The following is a 24,316-nucleotide window of genomic DNA, read 5'->3' as shown; positions in this document are numbered from 1 at the left end:
AACAGTATCAAAGTAAGTGATGCCATTCCATGATCTAAAACAGGGATATTTTTCAATCTTAAACCTTTTTGGGGCTAGGTAGATACATTACAACAACTACTAACAAATTTAAAACAAATTGCTCATGTACAGTGAAATGTCATTGTTTTGTCCATTATCAGCCTTTTTATTTTTAATCGGTCTTTCGTTTAATGATCATTTAACGTATCTCCAGCTTGCTGCACTATGAAATAAAGCGAAGGATTATGAAAGTCCACCTTTAAACGAGATTACTGAGATCTACGTGATGATTCCGCAGGACTAACTTTCTCATGTATGCACTGGAATGTGTGGGGGTTCTTAGGTTATATGCTGACAGCAACATGCTTTTCCTGATGTTTACACTTAGAGCATGAATTGCCTGAACACAACAGTAACATGATAGAATAACACCAATGAAGCATATATTACAAGCAAAGCATATTGAACAAAAATCTGATGTAGAGACCTGTTAAAAGTGTCTCTAAACTACGCGGGGTAATGACGTTCCTTCTAGTCCTATTAGTGGCATTTTTATTCCCCAGTTTGTCAGCAGGCAGACAGGTTCGAGGCCTAGTACTGTACATGAAACATCTTTTGCACGAGGAAATCAAAACGCTGCATCTAAAAATATCAGCATGGGCTATTTAGACTTCACAGAAAGCTGTGTGCGGTAATATTTGCAGGTGTTCAATTATTTTCTCAGTGGATGAGTAAACCAATACTACAGAGCAAAACATTTTTGTTGTATTGGCACAAGTAGCATGCTTTTTCTTAAAAGTGTGGACATTAAGGACAAAACTTAACATTGTTTGTAGGAGAAAAGCTTTCATAACATTGTGTGAAAACCTTGTAGAAAACCAGTTTGGGTGATTTTAACCTGTTTTAACTTGAGTTTTAGAAACCGATTAATCAAACTCAATAGGTTTTCACCCAACAACAAAAGTGCGCTTGTGACCAATGTGCGCCTAAAGATTTGTACTGATTCAAGTGAGAGGCATACAAATGAAACCCTGTCAGATAATATAGAAATTTCTACAATTATTACAGTGAATAAACATCAAAGAAAGCCACAGCAGGCCTAAAACACGACCCTCCTCCGAGAGAGAGATTGCAGGGAGGGTGATGAGTCCTAAAACACTCTTACTTAGATTGTCTCACACAAGGTACACAATTGCACACACAAACACACATTTTACATTTACTAATGTCTTCACCTCCACTGTGGAGTCTCTTTGACTTCAGTTCAGTTGTGATAATACAGTCAGACTTGCTGAAAATGGTCTCCTCTCTCATTTATATCTGCACTTTCCAAAGTTCTTCACGCCGTCAGGTGAAACTCCACGCTGTTGATGTGCTGTTTCTTTGTGCAGAAGATCTGCTGGTTTTATGTTAACTCCCGGTCCCCCTCTCCTCCATAAAGGTAATTATTGGTTCCAGCTGGTTGGACGTACTCCTCAGTTTTGTCCCATTCTGAGACCCAGCCTCCTCCTCCTCCTCCTCCTCCTCCTCCTCCCATGCCTCCGGCTCCGTTGGGATCCGTTCCCTGGTTCATGGCTCCGTAGCCTCCCCCGCCACTGGTGCGATACAGCTCCTCCGTCTCGTTTGCGAGCTCATCCTCATCCAGGATGCCACATTTTTCATCGCTCAGCTGCTCTGGCTCCGCCCAAACTTGCTTCTCTCCGGATGCAAAGAGGCCTGCAGCCCAGAGACATGATCATGCGTGAGTTTTTGTACAGTATTCAGACTTGTGACAACCAATCTACTAGAGCTGCAACGATTAATCGATATGTTGTCAACTATTAAAGGGACTGTTTGTAACTTTCAGAAATGCTTGTTAACAGCGACACCTGTGGCCATTAAGTCAATGAAAGTCAGCGTCGGGCTCACGTTTGCTCGCTCTACATAGACATGAATGAGCATCGCTCAAAACATTGAGGCGACACACGTCAGCTAAAACCACAATATCACTCTATATTTCACCTGCTTGGCAGTAATGTTAGCTGACCAGACGAAGGTCTCTCCATGAATCACTGCTAAGCCTAGTGTTGGCTTTTCCTGCTTCAGCCTCGGGGGCTGAAGCAGGAAAAGCGGGTCGGTGCCGGGGCTGAAGCAGGAAGAGAAACGTTATCGTCTCCCGACTGCGCCCGCAGGTTTCTCACTGTGGAGCCCGGTCACTTCACAAGACACGGGAAACCTCTGTTTGTCTGGAGGAGCTGCAGCATTTATTTCTGCACAAACGTTCACTGTACATTTACTAGATATTCTTAGAGCTAAACTAACTCTCCTGCAGTGTGGAGTGAGCGCGCATGCACGTGTAGAGGTGGAGCGAGACAGCGAGAACGTGCACGGTGTGTGAGTGAAGGCAAACAGACAGAGGAGCAGAGACATGCAAGCGCGCATATGCGAGCGCGCATTGGATCCCGACATGGTAGATTTATATGTGTAAAAAGTTACAAACAGTCCCTTTAAATTAATTGCCAACTATATATATATATATATATAATTGATTGATCGGTTTGAGTAATTTTTTAAAGAAAAAGTTCAAAATTCTCTGATTCCAGCTACTTAAATGTGAATATTTTCTAGTGTCTTTACTCCTATATAACAGTGATCTGAACATCTTTGAGTTGAGGACAACATTTTTCACCATTTTATAGACAAAACAACAGAACAGAAAATAATCAACAGATTAATCAACAATGAAAATAATCGTTAGTTGCAGTCCTAGAATCTACAGAAGAGTGCATGACGAAGAATGCACAGATTGTTGCATACTTGAACACCCTGGAAATGGAAATTATACACACCATAGAATATAACACCTCCATAATGAACAAGCGAGGCGATGAGAAACACCCCCTGCCACTCCTCCCGCGTCTATCAGAGGAGGGTGAGAGGAAAAGAAAAGAAAGAGAGATTATGAGCATGAAAAAAAGTGTCTGTTTTAAATCAAACCAATTAAAGAGAGGCGTGGACATGTATTGTGTTCTATAAATGTGCTTAAACTCTGGATCCTTTTAATCTGGTCAATACAACTTGATGCTCAAATACCTTTCTTAAAGGATCAGTGTGTAGGATTTATTGGCATCTAGTGGTGTGGTTGCAGATTGCAGCCAACTGAATACCCCTCTGCTCACTCCTCCCTTTCCAAGCATGTTGGAGAACTACGGTGGCCTCCAGGTAACATAAAAGCCCAAAAGGCCCTCTCTAGAGCCAGTTTCTGATTTGTCCGTTTTAGGCTACCGTAGCACTGCTCCTTATGTAGACATTAAGGGCTCATTTTAAGGTAACGAAATCACAATGATTCTTAGTGTCAGGTGATTAAACACTAATGAAAACATTGTTATGAATACCATATTCCATTTCTGCCAATAGATCCCCTGAAATCCTACACACTGGACCTTTAAGATTCAACATGTCTTGTGGCTAGGAACTCTGGTCGATTGAAAATTGAAAAAAATTCAAGAATTAAATTGATATCTTTCCCCCTTAAGTGATAAACTTCTCCTTGTATGCCTAATGGACAGCCAAAATGGACTCTTTCTTATGAAGTGACACTTCTGCTGTTGTTTTAGAAACATTTCCTATGACCAAACTCAGTTGGAAGTGAACTGTTGACATATGTACGCAATGAGGACTTGCAACATGCATGTTTGTGCAATAATCTGTGGTAATAACAAAAACACACCCTCAGACAACACAATAAGAACAGAGATGTATTATAGCGTGTATTTCACAACGCAAGTTCTCACCTTGTGCTTCGTCATGGCACCAACTATAAGAGGGCAAACCATACCAGACAAAGTGCCTACACCGTTGGAGATACCCATGAGGATACTAGCATAGCGTGGTGCAATGTCCAGGTGGTTGACATTGAAACCTTATGAGAAAGGACAAATACAATATTAGTGCAAAAATGATAGGAAATAGTTATATATTCACTCTCAAATTCTACTTTAATATTTGTGGCCAAAAGGTTTAAAAGAACATTGATGTCCTCCATAAAAAAGGGGCTTATTGATGTTAATGGGGGCAATGTTGATGCATTGATACAAACTTAACAGTAAAAAAAAAAACATGGTTTCACCTGAAATGGCAAAGCCAGAGAAACCCACAGCCAGAACCAGGAATGAAATGGCAACAACTTTTGTGTGAGAGAAGCCCACCACCAGCAGCAGGGTTGCCTCCATCCCAAACCCTGATGTAGACGAGCAAAACAGAATCGCAACAAAGAATGAGTTGAATGTGTTTAATGGTAAACATTAAGCCACAATGCAAGCTTTTCTCTTCTCCCTTTTTCATAGAATGCTGTTGACCGAGCAGTAACCTAAAGTTTCCCCAGTACTGAAAAAGGGATACGTACACTGTATGCTTCTCCATTTCACTTTGCTATCGATTTCTCTCAGTAGTTCAAAAATAGCAGACAGAGGCAGGGCTTCTGCTTTACAGTGAGTCATCATTTCCTTTATGCAGCAAAGGTTTTCTCACCACATCTGACTAAATACTGTAGTCAACCCCATAATTAGCCAATAAGGTACTGTGTAGTTTATCAGGATCACATGACTGAACCAGCCTTCTGACTAAAAATAGGGCGCTAAAAAATCTAATTATATCCAGAAAAGGCTTTGAAATAACATTTTATATCAGATTTTGAGTACAGCTTTGACATCTTAGAAGAAAAAGAGCTGCTATTATGAGCACAGCGAGTACATTTCTTGTATCCCCTTTCTGCAATTCTTTCTTACCTCCACAGTTCATAAGTTTCCTGACGTTAGTGGTGGTCATGATGTTGTTGGAGCGCAGATAGTCAGCAAGCTGGCCGCCAATGGGCACGATGATAGTCATGACGAGGTGGGGAAGAGCGGAAACCATGCCCACCTAGAGAGAGGTGAGAGAGAAATAAATATATATTTTCATGTAGCAGATTTGAGACCTCTGAAGATAGCCTATGTTCACTGAACTAAACCTGGAAAGCGGACTTTCTATAGCTTTGACTTTCGTCAGCAGTTTCATGTTATTGTACATATGTAAACTTGTGTTCCTGGTGCAGTACACCGCACATAACCACATCCGGTTTCTGTTACCTTGCTAATCTCGAACCCGAACACCTCCTCGAAGTACGCAGGCTGGCTGATGAGAAGCAAGTAGAAAGTCCAGCTTCTGCAGAAATTCGCCACGATGATGGCGTACACCGGCATGGACGTGAAGAAGGCCCTCCACGGTGTGTTGAATTTCTGCAACACAGAAAAATGCGTTCACTGAATTTGTAATGAAATTCTTAAGCCTCTCTGACTTGTTTCGCAAACTTAAATGTACAGTTGTTTACCTGAATTAATGACCAGTTATTCCTATTTGAGATTTTTGAAATAAGTCAGATTCCAGGACATTGTGATCAATAAGAGGATGGGTGGAGTGAATTGAATGCATGAATGCAGAAACGAATGAGCAGAGGTTGCCACTGATACAGACTTTCTGAATGTATCTGTGTTGCTTTCAATTTGAGAAACTATTATTCTACTATACAATTATTAGAATCAGGTCATGATGACATTTGACGCCCTCTTAAGCTCCACCCAGGCTATCTTCCTTATTACTCTTACATTGCTCTGCTTGTTCACCACCTCTACACTCTTTGTTCAGATCTACTTGCGGTCTTGTCCTTATGTTAACATTTGACATAAAACAAAAAAGTACCAGTTGAGGGAATGTAAATGACAGGGCAAGCCACATTAGTACTGTTAACGTCAGCCAATGTGGTGTGATACAGTGTTTGAATCATATTGTACCTGAGAAATGTACTCTATGTACTGACCGTTACTGTAAATTGGGCCGTCTCGCCGATGCTTTCCTCAATATATGTTCTCTCCTCCTCAGTGATGGTGGGATGAGCTGCTGGACTTTCGTAAGACACCAGGAACCAGAAGCAATACCACATGATCCCAAAAGTTCCTGAGGGGAGGAAGGAAGACAGGCAGGGAAAAGAGAAGGAGTAATGTAAGTGTCAAAACTGGGACGAAAGGTCAAAAAGAACAAGCTGTTAAGGAGACACCTTGACTGTAGCTGCTGCCTCGGTACAGACTGGGATTAAATGTTGAATTCATACATAACACACATACGGGTGAGGATTCTTTTCTGTTTCTCATATTCATGGTGCTGGCCTTTTGCAGACTTCTTGTCCTTGCAGTTTCAGTATGTGTCAGCATCTACTGTGTTCCTGTATGTTGTGCATAGTCACTAGCTAACTGATTACTGTAGGACTCTGTTGTCATGTTTATAAGTTTCCCAAGTTGTAGTTCAGTCTGAAAAACAGCCCCAGTGTAAAGTCTCCACATTTGATTTGGGTCAAATTTGAAGGTCAAGGGTCTCTTACCGTAGACGTAGAAGACTGATGACCATCCGGAGTACTGGACCAGGATTCCAGCTAATGGCATGGCAATCACAGCACCAGCATAAGAACCTAGAAAAAAAAGGGGAAACATTGTGTTTAGGGCTGCAATTTCAATTAATTTCAAATCTGCCATTTATTTTGTCACTTAAAGGTGCTAAAAGCGAGATTAGGAGCATTTCTATTGCCTCCGCGTGGCTCTCAGCATGGTGACGGCTGAGCAGCTAACAGTGCCAACAGCGCTAACAGTGAAAACAAAGGCAACAGAGCTAACAGTGTTAACCTGGGGGAGAACTGGTACTTGTGCTACACTTCCGCAAAGGAGCCGTCAGTTGGGACGGTGTTATCAGCTGTAAACGCCGTATGAGGGCAGTGCAGAGCGGCGGCCGTGAGACATGAACTAAAAGCATGCACGGCCGGCCCGGCTATGTCAACAAAGAGAAGCTTGGATTACAACACACACAAAGAGAGAGCAACTTCATTCTCTGCTCAGGTAGACATTACTCCTCTATGTCTTTACATAGCAAATAGCTGTTTGCTGCTATATTAACGCTCTGGATATCGTATTGAGCATCTTTAACTCTTTAGTCTATAACATGTCAAAAACTAGAGACCATCCTGCGATGGGATCACACCAGCCACAGGGCGTAAATTGGTGGGGGCAATGTCCCCTTACCCACTTCCTACCCCCCTACTTCCGATGCCGTTGCTCGGACCACACCCATCTTCGAACTCAGCCTTCATTTTGATCTCAACTACACACCTGTAAGGTTTCGTGACTGCATCTTACACTGTTGTGACGCTCATGCGTTGACTAAATCTGTCCACTGACAGACAGAAATATAAACACCTGACAAAGTACTCAAAACCGTTTCTGTGGTAGTTCCCACCACAGTAGGTGTCTCCAGGACCACATTTTGCCACGATGACTCACACAGACTCACAAAGTGAAAACGATAAAGTAAATAGTGAAAAATTGCATCTTCAGATTGCTTGTGTTGTTTGAGAAACAGTCCAAAACCTAAAGAAGCTAGAACGAACATTTGAGAAGCTGGATCCAACAAATGTGGTTTCATTTTTGCTTGGAAAAATAATTGAAATGTTAAATCAATTATCCAAATAGTTACCGATTAATTCCCTTTAAATCAGCTAATTGATTAATTGACTAACCATTTCAGTTTTATTTGTGACTATATTAAAAATAAATGTCTGTTCAAGTGCTAAACACCCATTGTTTAAAGGCCAAGAGAGAAACAGGCCCAGTGATAATGGACTCACCACAAAAGGCCGTCGTGGCCAGGCGACTTCTCTCAAGAGGTGGTGCCCATTTTGCCCAAATACCGTGACAGGCCGGATATGAAACCCCCTGCAGGATGGGGAAGAAATTACACTATGATAAATGTTCTCAATAAAATGTAAAGAGAAATCTTTCTTGTTACTCAAGTCTTGTGTTTATGAGAAAGCAAACGAGTTACGCACCTCCACGAGTCCTTGACATATTCTGACAAGGATAACGCAACCGAAGTGCATCCGTGCTGCTGAAGGGATGAGCATGTTCAGGAAAGACGTGGCCACTATAGCGAAGCCAAACACTCTGGAAGAGGACAGAATAGAGACAGGAAGAGACATTCAATATGTTTAAAATAATGTATAATTAACGCTTGCAGACAATAAATAGTGATTTAACAGACCTGTTTGCTGCAAACTTTTGACATATGAACCCTCCTGGGATTTGGGTTACTATGTATCCCCAGAAAAAGGAGCCGTGGATCATTCCCACCGTTTCTGGATCCCAGTCAAACTGAGCTTTCTGTTCAGACACACAGGAAGACATACAATTATCAATCTGCACATGTATTTGAATTAGAGCTGGATGAAATATACTGAGGTTATATTTTACAATGAAAACAAGAGAACTGATGTGATCAATATAAATTATCTAGAAACACAATAATATTGATTTTGCCTCGCTGTTGTGGACATCCCACCTCATTCACCGCCACTCACCACTATGACCTCCTTGTTGTCTTTCAAGACGGTGTGGCTGTTGACCATGCTGACGACGGCCACGCCCAGGTTACACCGGATACCGAAGGAGATGCAGAAGCCGATGCCAGAGAGGATGGCGATGATGTAGCGCCTGGGCAGGCCGAAGCACGTGCAGTCCACCACGGGCAACTCCTTCTCCTCCACCATCTCCGGCCGGCCCTCCGCCGACAGCTCGATGGTCTCGCCATTTTCCTGCTTCTTCTCAAGAGCTCTGTTCAGAAGGGATTGGAAAAAGTATTATGTGAAGTATTGTAGTTTAGACTAAAGTCAGCCTCTTGGTCCTTTAGAAATATACATACAATAAGGTCTCTTATCGGAAGTGCTAGTCAATCTTTCTTAAAGGTGCAGTGTGTAGGATCTGGCGGCATCTAGCAGTGAGGTTGCATATTGCAACCAACTGAAGTTTCACCCATATGCCAAGCATGTAGGAGAACTACAGTGGCCGACGCAAAAACGTGACAACATGATGGCTATCTAGAGCCAGTGTTTGGTTTGTCCGTTCTGGGCTACTGTAGAAACATGGCTACTGGCTCTGTGAAGAGGAGGAACGTATGTAGATATAAATGTCTCATTCTAAGGTAACAAAAAAACAATAATTCTTATTTTAAGGTGATTATACACTGAAGAAAACATACTGATTAATATTATATTTAGGGCTGTCAAAGTTGACGGGATAATAACGCGTTAACACAAATTTGTTTTAACGCCACTCATTTCTTTAACATATTAACACATAATGCGTTTTTTAGGTTGTAGCGACCTCAGTTTTAAAGATAGAGTAAAGATTCTGGCATCATATGAAACTACAAAACCTAACGAATCATGTCATACTAGCTTGTCAGGATGGAGACTAAGTAATGCTCCAAACTTGCACTAACTGGCACGGCCATTTTCAAAGGGGTCCCTTGACCTCTGACCTCCAGATATGTGAATGAAACTGGGTTCTATGGGTACCCACGAGTCTCCCCTTTACAGACATGCCCACTTTAAAATAATCACATGCAGTTTGGGGAAAATCATAGTCAAGTCAGCACACTGACACACTGACAGCTGTTGTTGTCTGTTCGGCTTTAAAAAAAAAATTGTGATTAATCGTGATTAAACATTTTAACCGATTGACAGCCCTAATTATATTCTATTTCTGCCAATAGATCCCTCTAAATGCTACACACTGGCCCTTTAAGAAGTTGATTTTAATAGTTAAACTTTGATAGAGTCAAAATCTTTGTATATATCTTCTGTCAGCTTGTGATGATTTAACATTATTGTCTGGGCTATCTTTCAGTTGAAACATCCGTTTGCAATGTTGTATAGCAACCCTTGCCCTATCAAGATAGCTTGCCATAGAAGCGACCATGACAATACACATCAAAACACACACACACGCATAAAATAGTCAGCGTACTGTTTGCTGATTCATTTCACCAACAGCTATTCAAAAAAAAGTTTGCCGTTTAGCTTACTCTTAGATTTCCATATTGTGGATTTTCTTTAAGAACAATCAGTCAGTCGGTGAGCCAGCCGAGGTTTTCCAAACTCGGTGAAAACAGATCCTGCTCTGAAGGGCTCGTAGACTGACAGCTCGGCTCGACAAAAGATGTTCAGATAATCTTTGTAGCTGTCAATTTGACTGGTAACTCTAGCATCTTAACAAGAGACAGCCCAGTTTCTCTGTCAGCCTACCACCACTGGAGCTTGCTGACATAACTTTGACTTATCCTGTCTTCTCAAGGTGTTCATATATTGGGTTTTATTGTTGCAGACGTTCGTCTCCTGACAGAACTGGCCGACAGTGAGGAAAACAGTGTGAGTATCCATGCCCCTCTTCTCCTTCCAAACAAGGTTAACTACTCCGCTCTTTTTCTGCTCTGGTCTATAACCGACGTTCATGCTGAGAAACCCTGAGAAACCATGACCTCTGCCAGCCTCCAGTCTAACAGGCATGAAATATGTATCGAAACGCATCTATTAAACATGACATGTGCAATGCTGAGTTCTCAGATCAGACTCGAGCACTGCAGGTCCAGATGCAGGAGCACAGAGCCCCTTTTATATCGCAGCTTTATTGATCAAACATATTTCGTTTTTCATACGTACATGTAAAAGTTAAAAGCTAATATCCCTATTGCCTTTGTCTGGTAAATGTAACTTACAATCACCATCGAGAGATACATAGAGTGCTCGTGAGAGTACATATCAGTCCACTCAGCCCTGCAGCTTTTAGCCAAGATACAACATCCAACAGTGCAGAGCATGAATAATGCTTGGATAGGGGGTGGGGTGTATTTTATAGACTACTTTATCTGACAGCTGGTTGTACAGGACAGAAAATGGGACCGGGATCATGGGCTAGAACTGAACCACATTTAAGTGTATTATGATTCTTAGCCGACTGAGCCACTATGGTGCAACATTAAAGGGTACATATCATTAAAAACTCACTTTTTCAGTGCTTGTGCACATACCACAAACTGTGAAATAAGACAACCCAGTCAGTGTTTTGTGGGCTACCTACATCAGAAAACATGTGATTCAACAAGCCATTCAGATTTGGCTGCCCTTCCTATGTCACATGCAGGCACAACAGAATATATCGCACCACAGCTTGAGAGCTACATCTGCAAAGTTGCGCCATATTTTTCTTGCTAGCCAATCAGAGTAGACTGGGCTTTTTTGGGAAGGGGTCTTAAAGACACAGGCGCTAAAACGGAGCGTTTCAGACGGAGGGTGAATACAAGTATATTCAGACAGACTGTATGAGAAAAATAATGTGTGTTTTTGAACATTCAAGCATGTAAACATGTTCTAGTAGAAACCCAAAATACATGTAAGAACCTGTAAATGAGCATGATATGTCCCCTTTAATAACAGTGCTCCAACAGTGGCCATTGTGACCATTCATCATGGTTGGGTTGAAAATCTCTACTGTAACTGGAAAGGCAAGTATAACATTGAAACATATGGAAACAAACAAATATGTATCAGTTCCCCAGGGACAAACACACTGAAATAATGTTATATGTGCAGTAGGTCAGGGTTTTATGGTAAGTCAATCTACCACAGACAGTGTAATGCTGTGCTGATTGGCACTTTTGACGTAATAGCCAAAGTAAAAAATGCAGGTCACCTGACACCACGGAGAGTCCCATTACAACAACAAAATAATAATGAGAAAGTTGCTGCAAAACTATGAATGAAATGTACCCTGTGTCATGCACAAAAATAACTAATCACAGCTTGAACTACATTTAAAAGCCATGTCTAGTCATGTGTGTCGACCAGTCAGAGCCAGCAATAAGTAATAAGGCACATGCCAAAGACATAGAAGTAGGAAGTAATAGATCTGGGTTGTTTTTTTGGTTATATGCACAGCTTCTATTGGTTTGAATGGGTCGCCATGTTTGCTGTTTTATGCATCAGTGTGGTAAATGTGGTTGCTGTGATCACAGTGATTCTCTTCTGCATCATGACACCGACTCTAACGATTACCAAACCAACACTGTGACCATTTCATGTTTTAATAAGAGGTGTGTGTGTGTGTGTGTGTGTGTGTGTGTGTGTGTGTGTGTGTGTGTGTGTGTGTGTGTGTGTGTGTATGAGCCCCCGCGGACCTGCTGAAACTGCACACTCGCTGACCTGCAGTCTTAAATTGATCTTTAGTACCGTTGCGTAATTTGGTAGAGAATGTGAAAAGCCCTCACCACAGGATCTATTGAACTGTGTGATGTAAATACAATATCTTCATAGCGTGCATTGAGCATAGCTTGACTGCTGCAATGTAGCTTACAATAAAATAACAAGCTCCCTTGCTGCTGGTGGTGCAACAGCTCAACAAGCCCACAGTTCGGTTTTTATTGCGGTTTTTGGGTCACGGTTTCCGTTTGGTTTGTTTCGCACATTAGAAAGAAGAAAAACAAAACAATTTCCAATGTGTTTGAACTCCAAAATATATAAATTGATTGATCGATAGTAATGAATGATATTTTTTACATTATATAAAGCCATAATACTGATTTCATACATGAAATAAGACAGGCTTCTTAATGGTGAAGTAGGCTAGTGTTCAGATAATTGCCTCTTCCATGTCTCTGGCACCTCATCAAATAATTAGCAGGCCATTATTTAATAGCGGTGTAACAGTTCAACAAGCCCACGGTCAGGTTTGTACAGTTATTGAACGATTCGTTTTTTTACGGTTCGGTTTTGCTTCCCTACTTGCTACCTTATTTTTTATATTTATTTACATTATTTATTAATTTTCAAGATTTTATATCTTGTTTTTTGCTTTCATTAGGTGTTTGGAAGTGCAGAGATTTAAAAAAAATAATCTCTGATTTGTACAAAAGCATCCTTAGATGGTGTACAATGTACGTCAAGACCAAGGACACATCACTTGCGACTCGTCTAACTCATTTTTGCACATCCTACTTACATATAGGCCTTTCCAACTGATTCAGAATGGAGGTTTATTATCTCCGCTGCGAGACTTTGTTCCTCTGCGTACTCTAACGAACCCTGTCCTAAACCAGAATGTCACCGCTCTATCAAGTCACAAGAGACGAGGACCATCACAATTCTGAAATACCAGGGAGAGCAAAGCAGCAGCTGATCTTTATACAGCCATTATTGCAGCTTCAGAGGATGTACTTCCCGCGGAGACCTCAAAATGACACGGACACTAAAATATTGAGTGACAAAAAGACCGGACCTTTTGGCCAATAAAACCTTTTCAGAGCCGTCACCTAAAAATTCCAACAATAGTAAGCAGACTGGGAAATAACAGCTACACAATTTTAAAACATACATGCTTTAATAGTTACTGTAAGCAGGGGTTCTAACAGTCTCCGACACTGATCAAGTATTAATGATTCTCACTCGTGAATTATTAATATCTCATGGCTCTCTTGGACTATTTTTGTCTGTGCGGGCTTCTGTCTTCATTCTTCCTGTCTCCTCTTCATCTGTAACCCTGCCTTTTATCCTCAACTCCCCTGACTCACGCACAGTCTCGCACACAATTCGCAACATTTCCTTCTTGTCCAACACCAATTTATTACCCAGTATGAAGAGAATGTCCACGTGGAGTTCACATCTTTTTTCTATTATATACCGTATCTGCTGCGGTGATTTTTCATGACTGACCCTGAGTTAAAGAAAATCCGTTGTAGGCTAATCCTCACAAGCTACCCGACGTTCTCCACGTCACACCGTGAGGAAGTGTCTGTGAACAATTTCAACCCAGTAAGAAATGTGTTCAGTTTTTAATCTTGATGACATGTAAGAAAGCTGAATTCACATGTCCTATTCTGCTAAGTGAGTGTTCCTGGTTCTCTCTCCCCCTCCGAGTTAATCTCTTAATTCATACGTCAAGGACAAATGTCAGCCCAGTCTAGCAGCTTGGAATCATTGATTGGATAAGAGAGAGTCAAATAACTGGTGTGGATTGTGTGAAAGGTTGAAAAGCTCCTCATGACACTACTATGAAGGACCTGGACTTAAATTGGATGTGGACTGTTACAAGCACTGTAATCACACAACAAAAGAACATTTTGGAGATCATTTGCATTAGATAAATTAATTGAACTGAAAGAATGCTGTTCTGTAGAACCACAGAAAAACCACACAAAAAACATATTTTAGATGTATTTCAGTTTCAAACTGAGGGCAATTAATTCAGATTCAGGAATGAGATGCTGGAGGCACAGAGAGGAATAGCACTATTATCTATAGATTAGACCTGCAACGATTAGTCGATTAATCTCTCAGTCAGTCGGCATCTATTTTGATAATTGATTAATAGTTTATTTTTATGTAAAAAATCCAAACATTCTCTTATTTAAGGCTCTCAAATGTAAAAGTGTGCCGTTAAATTGAATATTTTTAGGTTTTTCACTACCGGTTGAACAAAACAAGGCATTCCATGACATAATGGGGTTTAGGAAATTTTAATGGGCATTTTTTATCATTACTTTTGTTTTTCTGATGTCATATAGACCAAACGATTGTTAGTTGCAGCCCTGATATAAATAGCTGAATGACAGGAGGATACTGTGAGTGGGTTCTACTTCAATGACATCCTGCTTCTGTTCTGTCTCACTTATCTTGACATGACTTCAGGTGTTTTAAATAAATATAGCTTTATAGAATATGAAAAGCCCATAGTGTACAATAGGGCACAGTTGAAAAATATTCAAATAGAAGCAAAACTAAATAAAAAGAACTTCTGGAACAGATCAGAGCTGATTAGAATAGAACTAATAGCAACACGACTGAACAGAAAAGAATAAGATAGAGCGTTTCTATGCTGCTTTCTATGATACAGCTCCGTATATATATATATATATATATATTTTTTTTTTTTTATTTTATCCAACAAAAAAAATAGATACAAAACATGTATAAACAAAATAGATATCTTTCATCAGATCTGTTTACAAAGTTAAGTCCAAATTCCCTTTTTTTCTAGTTTTAAGAAATACATAACCTCTTTGACCCAGTGAGAAAAGGATGGAGGAGCGCGTTGTTTCCATTTTAGGAGGATCAAACGTCTTGCAAGGAGTGTAGTAAAACTAACGACCACACAGGCCGTACCTGGTAGGCGAGGCTCTGTATATATATTAAATAAAGAATACAACTATAAGTGAACACAAGTTATGTGTCTCTCTGTGCGCCAGTTAAGCATGTTGCATGTTGCGTGCAGGGAGCAGTAGCGTTACGCACGGCACCGAGGCACCATGGGAGCACCTGAGAGCACGTGAGCTCCGCGGAAATGAAAGCTTATAGGCGGCGGCGGGCTGGAGGCTGGAGGAGCCTAATCCTGGCTGCGAGGTGTCCAGAGAGGGGGGGCCGGAAGGGACACACGATGACGAGCTATCGGGCTACTTAATGGGAGAGCGAGAGAGAGAGAGAGAGAAGGAGAGGTGTCCAAGGTGTACGGCCTGCAGGGATTTACGTGGGCCGACAGCTTGGACGAGCAGAGGCTATTTCTGGAGAGGATTTAAGTGTTAGAGAGACGCTCCCTCAAATCCCGAGAGGAAGAAAGAAAGGGGAGTTCATCAATACCTTCTCACGTTCAGATATCCAGACTCCTGACTGGCCCACACACACCTTTTTTTTCTCAGAGGGAGAAGGTGTGTCACATATTTTTTTGCAGTTTATTATAGGACTAGTTGTGGAGCTATGGATGGAAGTTCTCAAAAACGCACACTTTACGCATGGGTTTTAAGGGTCTAAAATGCCACATGATGTAAAAAATTACCATGTTCCGCCCCTTGGTGCATGAGCCCAGTCCTTCATGACAAGTTTTGCTGCTCAGCTTTTAATCTTAGTGTCTCATATGGCCGCACAATGTGACCTCAGAGGCCTGTTTTACCCCTGAACACATAATTACGCACAGGGAGTTTGGAAGAATGGATAACCCTTATCAAAGTGAAACACATCAGATAAACATCTACAAACTGTGACAAAGTGTACATAATTTAACAATGTGACGACAGCACTGCAGAAGAAATGAATACAGCTATCGATCCAACGTTTCATTTTACACTGATAGAACAGTTTGGGGCCTAAAATGAAACTTAACTCTATTTTATTTGTTCCACTGGAGCAAAAGGAGAAAGAGACTTTGTAGGTAGGCTCATTTTAGGTCAAAGCATTATACAATCAGATGCATTATTTGTACTTTTTTTTTTACAGGCATGACTGCAGCTGCTTATAAAAGTGATAAATTATGGATGCCAGTTTCTTATGTGACAGATTCAGCAGCCTATAGAGGGACAGATGTTGTGCCAGGTCACCCAAACCTGCTCTAATCCAGCTCCTCTGGACCCCTCGATCTTCAAATTAGCAGTTTTGCTTCTCTTTTAAGACAAATAATAATATGTCTGTATGTGTTTAAGTGTAGATATATGCCATATATGACCATCTAGCCTCATTCAATGCCAAACACACACCCATTATCCACATCACACACACAGCCGTGTACTTCTATCTTTGTGAGGACCCTCATGGACATAATGCATTCCCTAGCCCCTTACCCTAACCTTAACCATCACAGCTAAATGCCTGACTCCAACCCTTACACTAACCCTAACCTAAGCCTAATTCTAACCTGGAGCTTAAAACCAAGTTTGAATTCTCAAACAGGCTTTTGAAGGTCTGTCCCAAAGAGAGGACCGGCAAAAATGTCCTCACTTTCCAAAAATGTCCTCACTCTGAAGTTCTAAAACTCAAATTGGTCCTCACAAAGGTAGCTGTACAAGAACACACACACACACACACACACACACACACACACACTCATTCTTCAACCTGCTTTTATCTCCTTGTGTTGTTTTAGTTTAGTTTTGTTTTGTTTTTGTTATTTGTCTTTCTCTGTATAATATGTTTTGGTATTTTTTATATATGTCCCTGCACATGTCTTCACTTGTTTTGTAATCACTTTATAACACAATAAAAAAACTAAAAAAACATCTTTTAACATGTCAAGGCAAATTACGCCTGCAGCTTTTCAACAAATTTGTCCCAGCAGAGAGATTTTTACAAAAAACATCACTTTACTGCTGATCAACTATCTAAAGTATCATCTGTAACAGTTTCATGCAGTATTTCTTGAATTCTGGGACCTGATCTGCACATGTGAGGCTTGTACATTGTACATGATTGGAAAACCAGTGAATTAGCTCTGTTCTTCACTCACATGTTGTTATGGTTTGCATTCTGTACTTGTAGCCAGCTAGAGACATACATTTTTGAGAAAAGTGTCAACAAGTATATTATAGCCTTTTTCCTAACAAGTGCCTTTAATTGTATTTAGTGTGACTATTCCTATGTCTGTAACCTGCTAAGTCTATTCATCTATAGGCAAAAAATAATGTTTATTAAAATGCATGTAAAAAATATAACCTAAATAGTGCATTATCAGTAAGATAATGTAAAAGAAAGGTGAAAAACAGCTATATAATGTATCTTTAAACAGTAAATTAACTGTAAAATACTGTGAAATTAATAAAAGTTCAAACTGTATTTTTCATTAACAGTACAAAGCTGTAAATTTCAGCGACAGTATAATAATGTTAATTTTACAGTAACATAAAGGCAACCCTGCTGCCAGTTCTCTACTGTTATTTTACTGGGAAATTCTTAACAGTGTGCAGTGAGATTTTTTTTACATACCCGTATATTTTCCCGAGAGCCTTGGCTGCTACGACCTTAAACCTGTCCGGCCGGACCTCCATCCTCACGACTCCAGGATCCGACCAATGTGCAGTCTTTGCAGCCTTTCTCCTCTACTCCCTCAACTGCCTATATAGAAAACAACCAACCGAGCAAACATTGTCAAGTCCCACTTTGCTTAAAGTGTCCAAATGAACTTCTTCACACTCTTTGGTGTCCCTTAAAGGTTCAGAGCTCTCTGGAGGTGAACTTTGGACAGGATTGGTGGTGAATCGGTGTCTCTGTCCGTGGTGCTGAAACCAGATTACTGCTGCCTGCGCGCTAATCTCTCCAAGTGTGTGTAGTGTGAGTGGAAGGGAGCATGTCACTTCCTTTCCTCGCAGCCAGCCGGCCGGTTTAAGTACTGACTATTCTTGGACCGGCACAAGCCTTGAATGGAGAGAGAGTTGGAGTAAACAGTGTCCGATCGGAGCTTATTGTCAGAGATCCAGGGTATTTATAATGCTGAGATGATTCTGGGTTGGACCGACGATTATTTGAGTTTTATTTATTTTTTTCATTTTGTTTTTCCTTAATTTGGTGTTACTCAGATATTTACATAAACATATTTACACTGTAAAAAATTTTTTTTTTACATTTTTTGTCTGTATTTCAAAATGGCAGAAAAAAAATTACGTTTCATTTGTAATTTATATGTAAATGGTCTTAGATTTACAGTATGTTTTGTAATAACAATCGTAATTTTCTGTATTTAAGCCTTTCTTGATCCTTTTTAAAGATAATTATACTGTTTTTTTAGAGGTTTATGACTATATTTCAACAATTATTTTATGTTAGAAGAAAAAGATTTCATGGAATTCTAAAAATATTTCTAGTAAAAATACAGATTTTTTTTTGCAAAACTTCTGAGTTAATGTAAATTTGGGCTTTTGCTGTCATAACGCATCATTACTGCAACCACCTTTACTGCTCGATACCTTCCATTTATAACGGGGATTAGGGTTATGCATGGGTGGATTATGAGACAATGGGCACAGACATGCAAAAGGCCCCACCAGGAGCAAGACACACAGTGTTTCATTGTAGTTGTTATGCATCTTTAAGTTGTTTTGTGTCTCTTTGTGGCCATTTTGTGTCTTTTTTTGGTCACTGTGTGTCTCTTTGGTCATTTTGTATCTTTTGGTGGTTTTGTGTCCTTGTAGTTGTTTTTCCATCTCTTTGTAGTTGTTTTGTGTCCTTGTAGTTGTTTTCCATCTCTCTGTAGTTGTTTTGTTCCTTGTAGTTGTTTTCCGTCTCTTTGTAGTCGTTTAGTGTCTCTTTGAGGTAATTTTGTGTCTTTTCAGGTCGTTTTGTGTCTCTTTGTAGTTATCTGTGTTTCCTTTTAGTTGTTTTGTGTCTCTTTGTAATCATTTGTGTAACTTTGAGGTCATTTTGTGTCTCTTTGTAGTTATTTGTGCCTTCTTTGTAGCTGTTTGTGTGTCTTTGTAGTCATTTTGTGTCTCTTTGAGGTCATTTTGTGTCTCTTTGTAGTTATTTGTGTCTCTTTGAGGTCATTTTGTGTCTCTTTGTAGTTATGTGTGTCTCTTTGAGGTCATTTTGTGTCTCTTTGTAGTTATTTGTGCCTTCTTTATAGCTGTTTGTGTCTCTTTGTAGTCATTTGTGTCTCTTTGAGGTCATTTTGTGTCTTTGTAGTCATTTTGTGTCTCTTTTGTAGTGCTTTTGGTTTTGAGTCTCCTCCTTGTTGGAACGCATCTCTTCGAGTGACAGTTTTCAGGTAAAGGCCAGGGGGGCCCCTGACACTTTGGGCCCCTGGGCCTATGCTCGGTAGGCCCGTTCAGTAATCCCTTCATGGACTTATCAAGCTAAATTAAAAAATGAATAGCAAAGAGCTGCTTTCTCTGGTTATCTTTGCAGAATTTAGAGTGAAGCAAATGTTCGCCACCATCCTGTGTTCCTTTTAAATATACTGATATGGAGCTGACTGTATATTGAGTTGGCCAAAAGGGCACAAAAAAATAACCAAATGGTCATTTTAATATTTACTGTGTATTAGTGAGGTGCCATCTATCAAGAACATGGAGTTCATAAGAAAAAAATTGCATTACCATTATAAGTGTGTTTCTATAAGTCTTCCAAGAACAATGTGCCACCTACCAATGTGTTCAAAATGTGACTGGATGCATGACTTGAAGTAATTTAATCTCCTTTTTTAAAATCCATTAAAGATCCATGAAAGAAACAGGCAATAGGCCTTTTTCACCAAAGGCATCTTGACATATCACAGTAAGAAAAACACTTAAATAGCATGGAGCCACCGTTAATGTTAGTAACTAATTACTCTATTTCAGTCTGATTTTGTGTGTAACTAGGGACTTTAATTATTGATCATAAAAAGTAGAAATGAGCAAGACAACGTTTCTTTCATCTCTGGACAGTTTATTTTTTTTCTGGTACCGTACTGGATGACTACAGAAAGGACGGGTGTTATTAGATAAGGTGCAGGAAAGATCTAGTTTTTTGTAACTGTGAAAATATACGGCACAAATGACTGTAGTTCATACATGGTTGCGATGCACAGGCATATGTTTTGGGGCAGATTTGGTGGTGGTTATGGGCAGTGAAAGGGCAACATGGTTGACAATTGTAACAGGACTCTCCTGTATATTCTACCACCAGATGTTGCTGAAAAAGTCCCCTCTATTCTTTCGCATACTACTGTTCAAAAACCTCGGGCTATATGTGCAAAAGCATATGCCTGCAAAAATGAAAACTTTGATGTGTATAGATATTGGAAAACAACATGCACATTGACCTACTTCTTCTTTACTGTCATTTAAAAGTGTCACACTGCTACTAACTAAGCATTTAATATCAGATACAGCTCTTCTCCAGATCCCTGGCTGATATAGTTCTCAGAGAGTGAGAGGAGAGGAAGAGGGGAGGGAAGGGCATGGAGGTGGGAGGAGGGGACAGGCAGGGTGGCACGGAGATGATGGACGGAGTGTCAGAGAGCGAGCCATAACCACCGGCTCGCCGCACGTCTACCGAACTGGAGCCAGCAGAGGCGTTGAAAAACACGGGGGGAGGGTCCATGGGGTCTGTGGTCAAATCTGCGGACACATATATGTATTTAAGGATCCAAACTTGAAATTTGTAGATTTCCCTTTAACATTTTTTTTTATGTATTAGCTCACATGATAGAGCATAATTAAGTTTAGTTGCAAACATCATTATGAGTCATGTTTCTGTATCCATATCTACTGTATATAGACATTTACTGTTGTACTTCTGCTATTAAAGCTACACCATTTATTAGTGCTTCCGAATGGCAGCAAGCAGGAAGTGCATCACTTCCAAGAAGTAATTTTGAACGTCAATAAGCACGACACAGCACGCTCACATTTAATAACCCAGCCGGCCTGTAATGCTTTACAACAAATGATACCCAAGAGACGAAAGAGGGAAAAAGAGCAGATGATGAGTCCAGTTTTCTCTGCTGATGAGAAGAATGTCTCTTTTTCAATCTTTAGCTTTTTCCTCTTATCACTCTGTGAGACAAGTTTCTGTGCTCACAGTTGTCCCTTTTGTTTCAGTTTTCTCTGTTGTAGTGCCACTTTGTAGTGAAGGCCGATAAGACGTGTGTATTTTTACCGTCCCCGCAGGCAATGCAATTAAATTTGATACCACAGGGCTGCAGTTTCATCAGTCATGTAAGACTGAAAGAGGCACTAATGCAATAAGAATTTAATAACAGTGCTATGAATCTACCTGAGTCGTCGTTAAGCTGGGTGTGCAGGTACTGCTGTTTGGTGTAGAACTTGTTGTAGATGCAGTACACCGCAGCCATCAAAGCGAAGGTTCCCATGGCCGCGGCGATGAACAGACCCACTTTTGCGTTATCTTTGTCTGCATGGGCGTCTGTGGAGTCACGAAGAAACATCAGTCAGAAGTTTTATGCTGCCTCTCTGACATTAACATTGTGCAGGATGGATATTTTGTGGTTGTATTGAACAATATTTCTTTGAACTACACTTACATGTCCGCTTTGCATTTAAATGAGTCGTTTCCTCTTTTCTGAGTAGGTCCCGTATTTGTGGTAGAGGTGGAGGCGCTGCCGCCGGGGCCTGATGGGCATTGATCTCCTGCTCAGACTGCAGGGTGCTCTGGGAGCTGCTCAGTGGAAACACCAGCAGCAGGCAGAGAGCTGCCAGGCCCGCCATGTGGCTCGTCCACTACGCACGTCTTCAAAATGAAAATTAAGATGCTTCCAAAAAATATAATCAATAGTATCTGAAGGTCTAACAGGGAGTTTAATAATAGTCAAATATTGCAGTTGTTTTTCATACTCTACAGCATGTTGTTCATAGTTATAATAAAGTCCCAGTCTTACACACATAGACAAACACATTCACTGTAATGCAAAGGCAAGTTTTAACATTTTAAAATCTATCTTGTCATGTCACTTACCTAAGATCGAAGTGAGGACGTCGTGTGTTTCTCTGCTGGGTGTTGGTCCTGTCGTCTCTGCCTCTCTGGCTGACTGAAGTGAAGCTGCATCCAAGACAACTGGCCTCCCCAGACACCTATGATTTCCATGGGGACACCTGTGAGTACTCTTCCACACAAGCACATACATGTAGAATGGCTTAAACACGAGCTATGTTGAGATACACAAAGGGAAAAAATTCATTCAGAGGCTTTCCTTTAATAAGTTCTTCTCTGGCACAATGAAACTGGAGAGAGAGGACAGTGGTTGCTCGCTCACAACAAGTGAAATCAGTTTTTTATTCAGGTCTTTCCAAACACAATTAAAGCTGTGATGAGGGAATAAAGAGCCATCTACTGTTACCAAATGAGAGCTTGAAGCGTTTTTGCAGAGGTCACACAACAACCTGCTGTAACATGATGTTGTTCAGCAGAGAACATGAGTGCAACAGAGCTCCCTGCTGACACATAAACGTACTGCTTCAATCTCATATGATTGATAAAGTTCATACAACTATTATGCAAAAAAACTATAGGATTAGATCTAGAACTACAAGCATTTATTTTTTATTTAAATATGAAAAATAACAGAATACAGTAACCTGAGGGATTTTCATGGACAAACATTATATTAAGTTATTTTATTGTGAAATTCATTTATCCACTCATCTATTAATGATGGATGCCAAATTTTCCTAAAAAAAACAAACTGGATATTTCACTCTACTCTTAAGATAGAGATCTACATTGTTTCATTAGTCACCTCAACAGTCTGATATTTGATCCTCTGAGCTGAGTGGTTTGAAACAGTTCAGTCCGGGCGCTGTGTGTCCAACTTCAATCGTCTGCACAGCCTTGCAAGGACACTCAAACTGCTTAAGGACTGATAAGATATGGAAGAAAAACAAAGAAATGTGTTCACTGTGTCCAACAGTCAAAACAGTGTTTCAAAGACTAAAGCTGCAATGGGCCAGCTGTCTTAACACATGTCTTGATAGCCTTGAACAGCATGTTTCAGGCCACCTGCATGTATTCTGCAAATATGAGCTGCCAGACTTTTACAGAAACAAACTAAAGACACAAAGTCAGAGCTGAGGGGGACAGATTCAGTTTCAACCTGTACAATCACAGGTCAATAAGAAAAGCAAATCGTCACATTACCGCTACATGTTGTCCTCGCTCGTATACAGCTGTTCAGATGTTTACCTTTGCAGTCTTGATATGCTTCCCTAGCAGATAATGGTGCAGATGGGCTGCAGAGTGGGGGGTTTCTGGCACGACCTCATCTACTTCCAAGGTGCATGGAGAAGGGAAAAAGTCTGAGGAGGTCAAATTTCAGCGACACTTGTATAAAGAACAACTTTGTTGTGAGACCAACGCATATCGGCAAGAGATGGACGTGGGTTTTGGTGGGGAGTATGATTGCAGAAATGCTCTGTACTCCTTAATTAAAAGGTGAAGTGTGTAGGATTTAGTGGCATCTAGTGGTGAGGTTGCAGATTGTGACCAACTGAATTTTCTAACGTGTGCCAAGCATGTTGAAGAACTACGCTGGCCGACGCGAAAACACAAATGGCCCCATCTAGAGCCAGTGTTTGGTTTGACCGTGAAGAGGACCCGCTCCGTATGTAGATATAAACAGCCCATTCTAATGTAATGAAAACACAATGATTCTTATTTTCAGGTGATTATACACTAAAGAAAACACTTATTAATATTATATTAAATTTTTTCCAATAGATCCCCCGAAATGTTACACACTGGTCCTTTAAAAAAAACTGCCAGCATTTCTGAGCTTTAAAGTAAGTGATGTAACCACCAAATGTTTCAGTGGAGACGCTCCGTAACAAACACCAGAAACGTGTGTGCTGTGCTTTCCAAGTAAACGTGTAGAAGTTCATTCTCAGCAAGCCTCGACTAGATAAAGAAAAGAAAGAAAACATTTGAGGGAGTAGTTCAAATTCCTGCCTCTCATCCCAGTTGTCACTAACCCCTGCTTTCTGCTCTGAAGCTGGCCTTGGTTAGCAAATACTGAGAACACTTTCATGCACTCAAAACCCTGAACTGAAACTATAATCACCAGCCAGCTGTACTGTACACACCAGGAAATATTAGGTGACATAATGAGTGACAGGATACAACAAAACATAAAATATTGCATTTGACAAATTTATACCAAAAAGGTAGAAAAACAACTTATCT

At 40.5% G+C, this 24,316-nt stretch overlaps 2 protein-coding genes across 2 annotated transcripts in view; one reads left to right on the top strand and one right to left on the bottom strand.

Annotated features, from left to right (window-relative positions):
• Nucleotides 1–1,590, top strand: part of LOC141759019 (uncharacterized) — a 6,890-nt gene extending 5,300 nt beyond the window's left edge. The window contains exon 3 of the mRNA XM_074620908.1: nt 1,442–1,590. The gene's annotated coding sequence lies outside the window, so the exon portion shown is untranslated. The remainder of the gene's footprint in view (nt 1–1,441) is intronic.
• LOC141758673 (vesicular glutamate transporter 1-like) overlaps nt 1–18,151 on the bottom strand; it is an 18,414-nt gene extending 263 nt beyond the window's left edge. Inside the window, exons 1-13 of the mRNA XM_074620290.1 lie at nt 17,630–18,151; nt 8,414–8,666; nt 8,098–8,216; nt 7,886–8,000; nt 7,685–7,772; nt 6,392–6,478; nt 5,834–5,970; nt 5,106–5,255; nt 4,767–4,899; nt 4,109–4,219; nt 3,774–3,901; nt 2,829–2,898; nt 1–1,716 (exon numbers count right to left, since the gene is read on the bottom strand). The exon at nt 1–1,716 is cut by the window's left edge and continues 263 nt beyond it. Of these exons, the coding sequence (XP_074476391.1) occupies nt 1,406–1,716; nt 2,829–2,898; nt 3,774–3,901; nt 4,109–4,219; nt 4,767–4,899; nt 5,106–5,255; nt 5,834–5,970; nt 6,392–6,478; nt 7,685–7,772; nt 7,886–8,000; nt 8,098–8,216; nt 8,414–8,666; nt 17,630–17,691 (1,764 nt within the window). The 5' untranslated portion in view covers nt 17,692–18,151 and the 3' untranslated portion in view covers nt 1–1,405. The remainder of the gene's footprint in view (nt 1,717–2,828; nt 2,899–3,773; nt 3,902–4,108; nt 4,220–4,766; nt 4,900–5,105; nt 5,256–5,833; nt 5,971–6,391; nt 6,479–7,684; nt 7,773–7,885; nt 8,001–8,097; nt 8,217–8,413; nt 8,667–17,629) is intronic.
• Nucleotides 18,152–24,316: the final 6,165 nt, after the last annotated feature.

This window comes from Sebastes fasciatus, chromosome 20 (genome assembly GCF_043250625.1).
Source record: "Sebastes fasciatus isolate fSebFas1 chromosome 20, fSebFas1.pri, whole genome shotgun sequence".
In the NCBI taxonomy this organism is placed as follows: domain Eukaryota; kingdom Metazoa; phylum Chordata; class Actinopteri; order Perciformes; family Sebastidae; genus Sebastes; species Sebastes fasciatus.
Note: the sequence above shows the minus strand (reverse complement) of the source record. Positions and strands in the feature narration are given on the sequence as shown.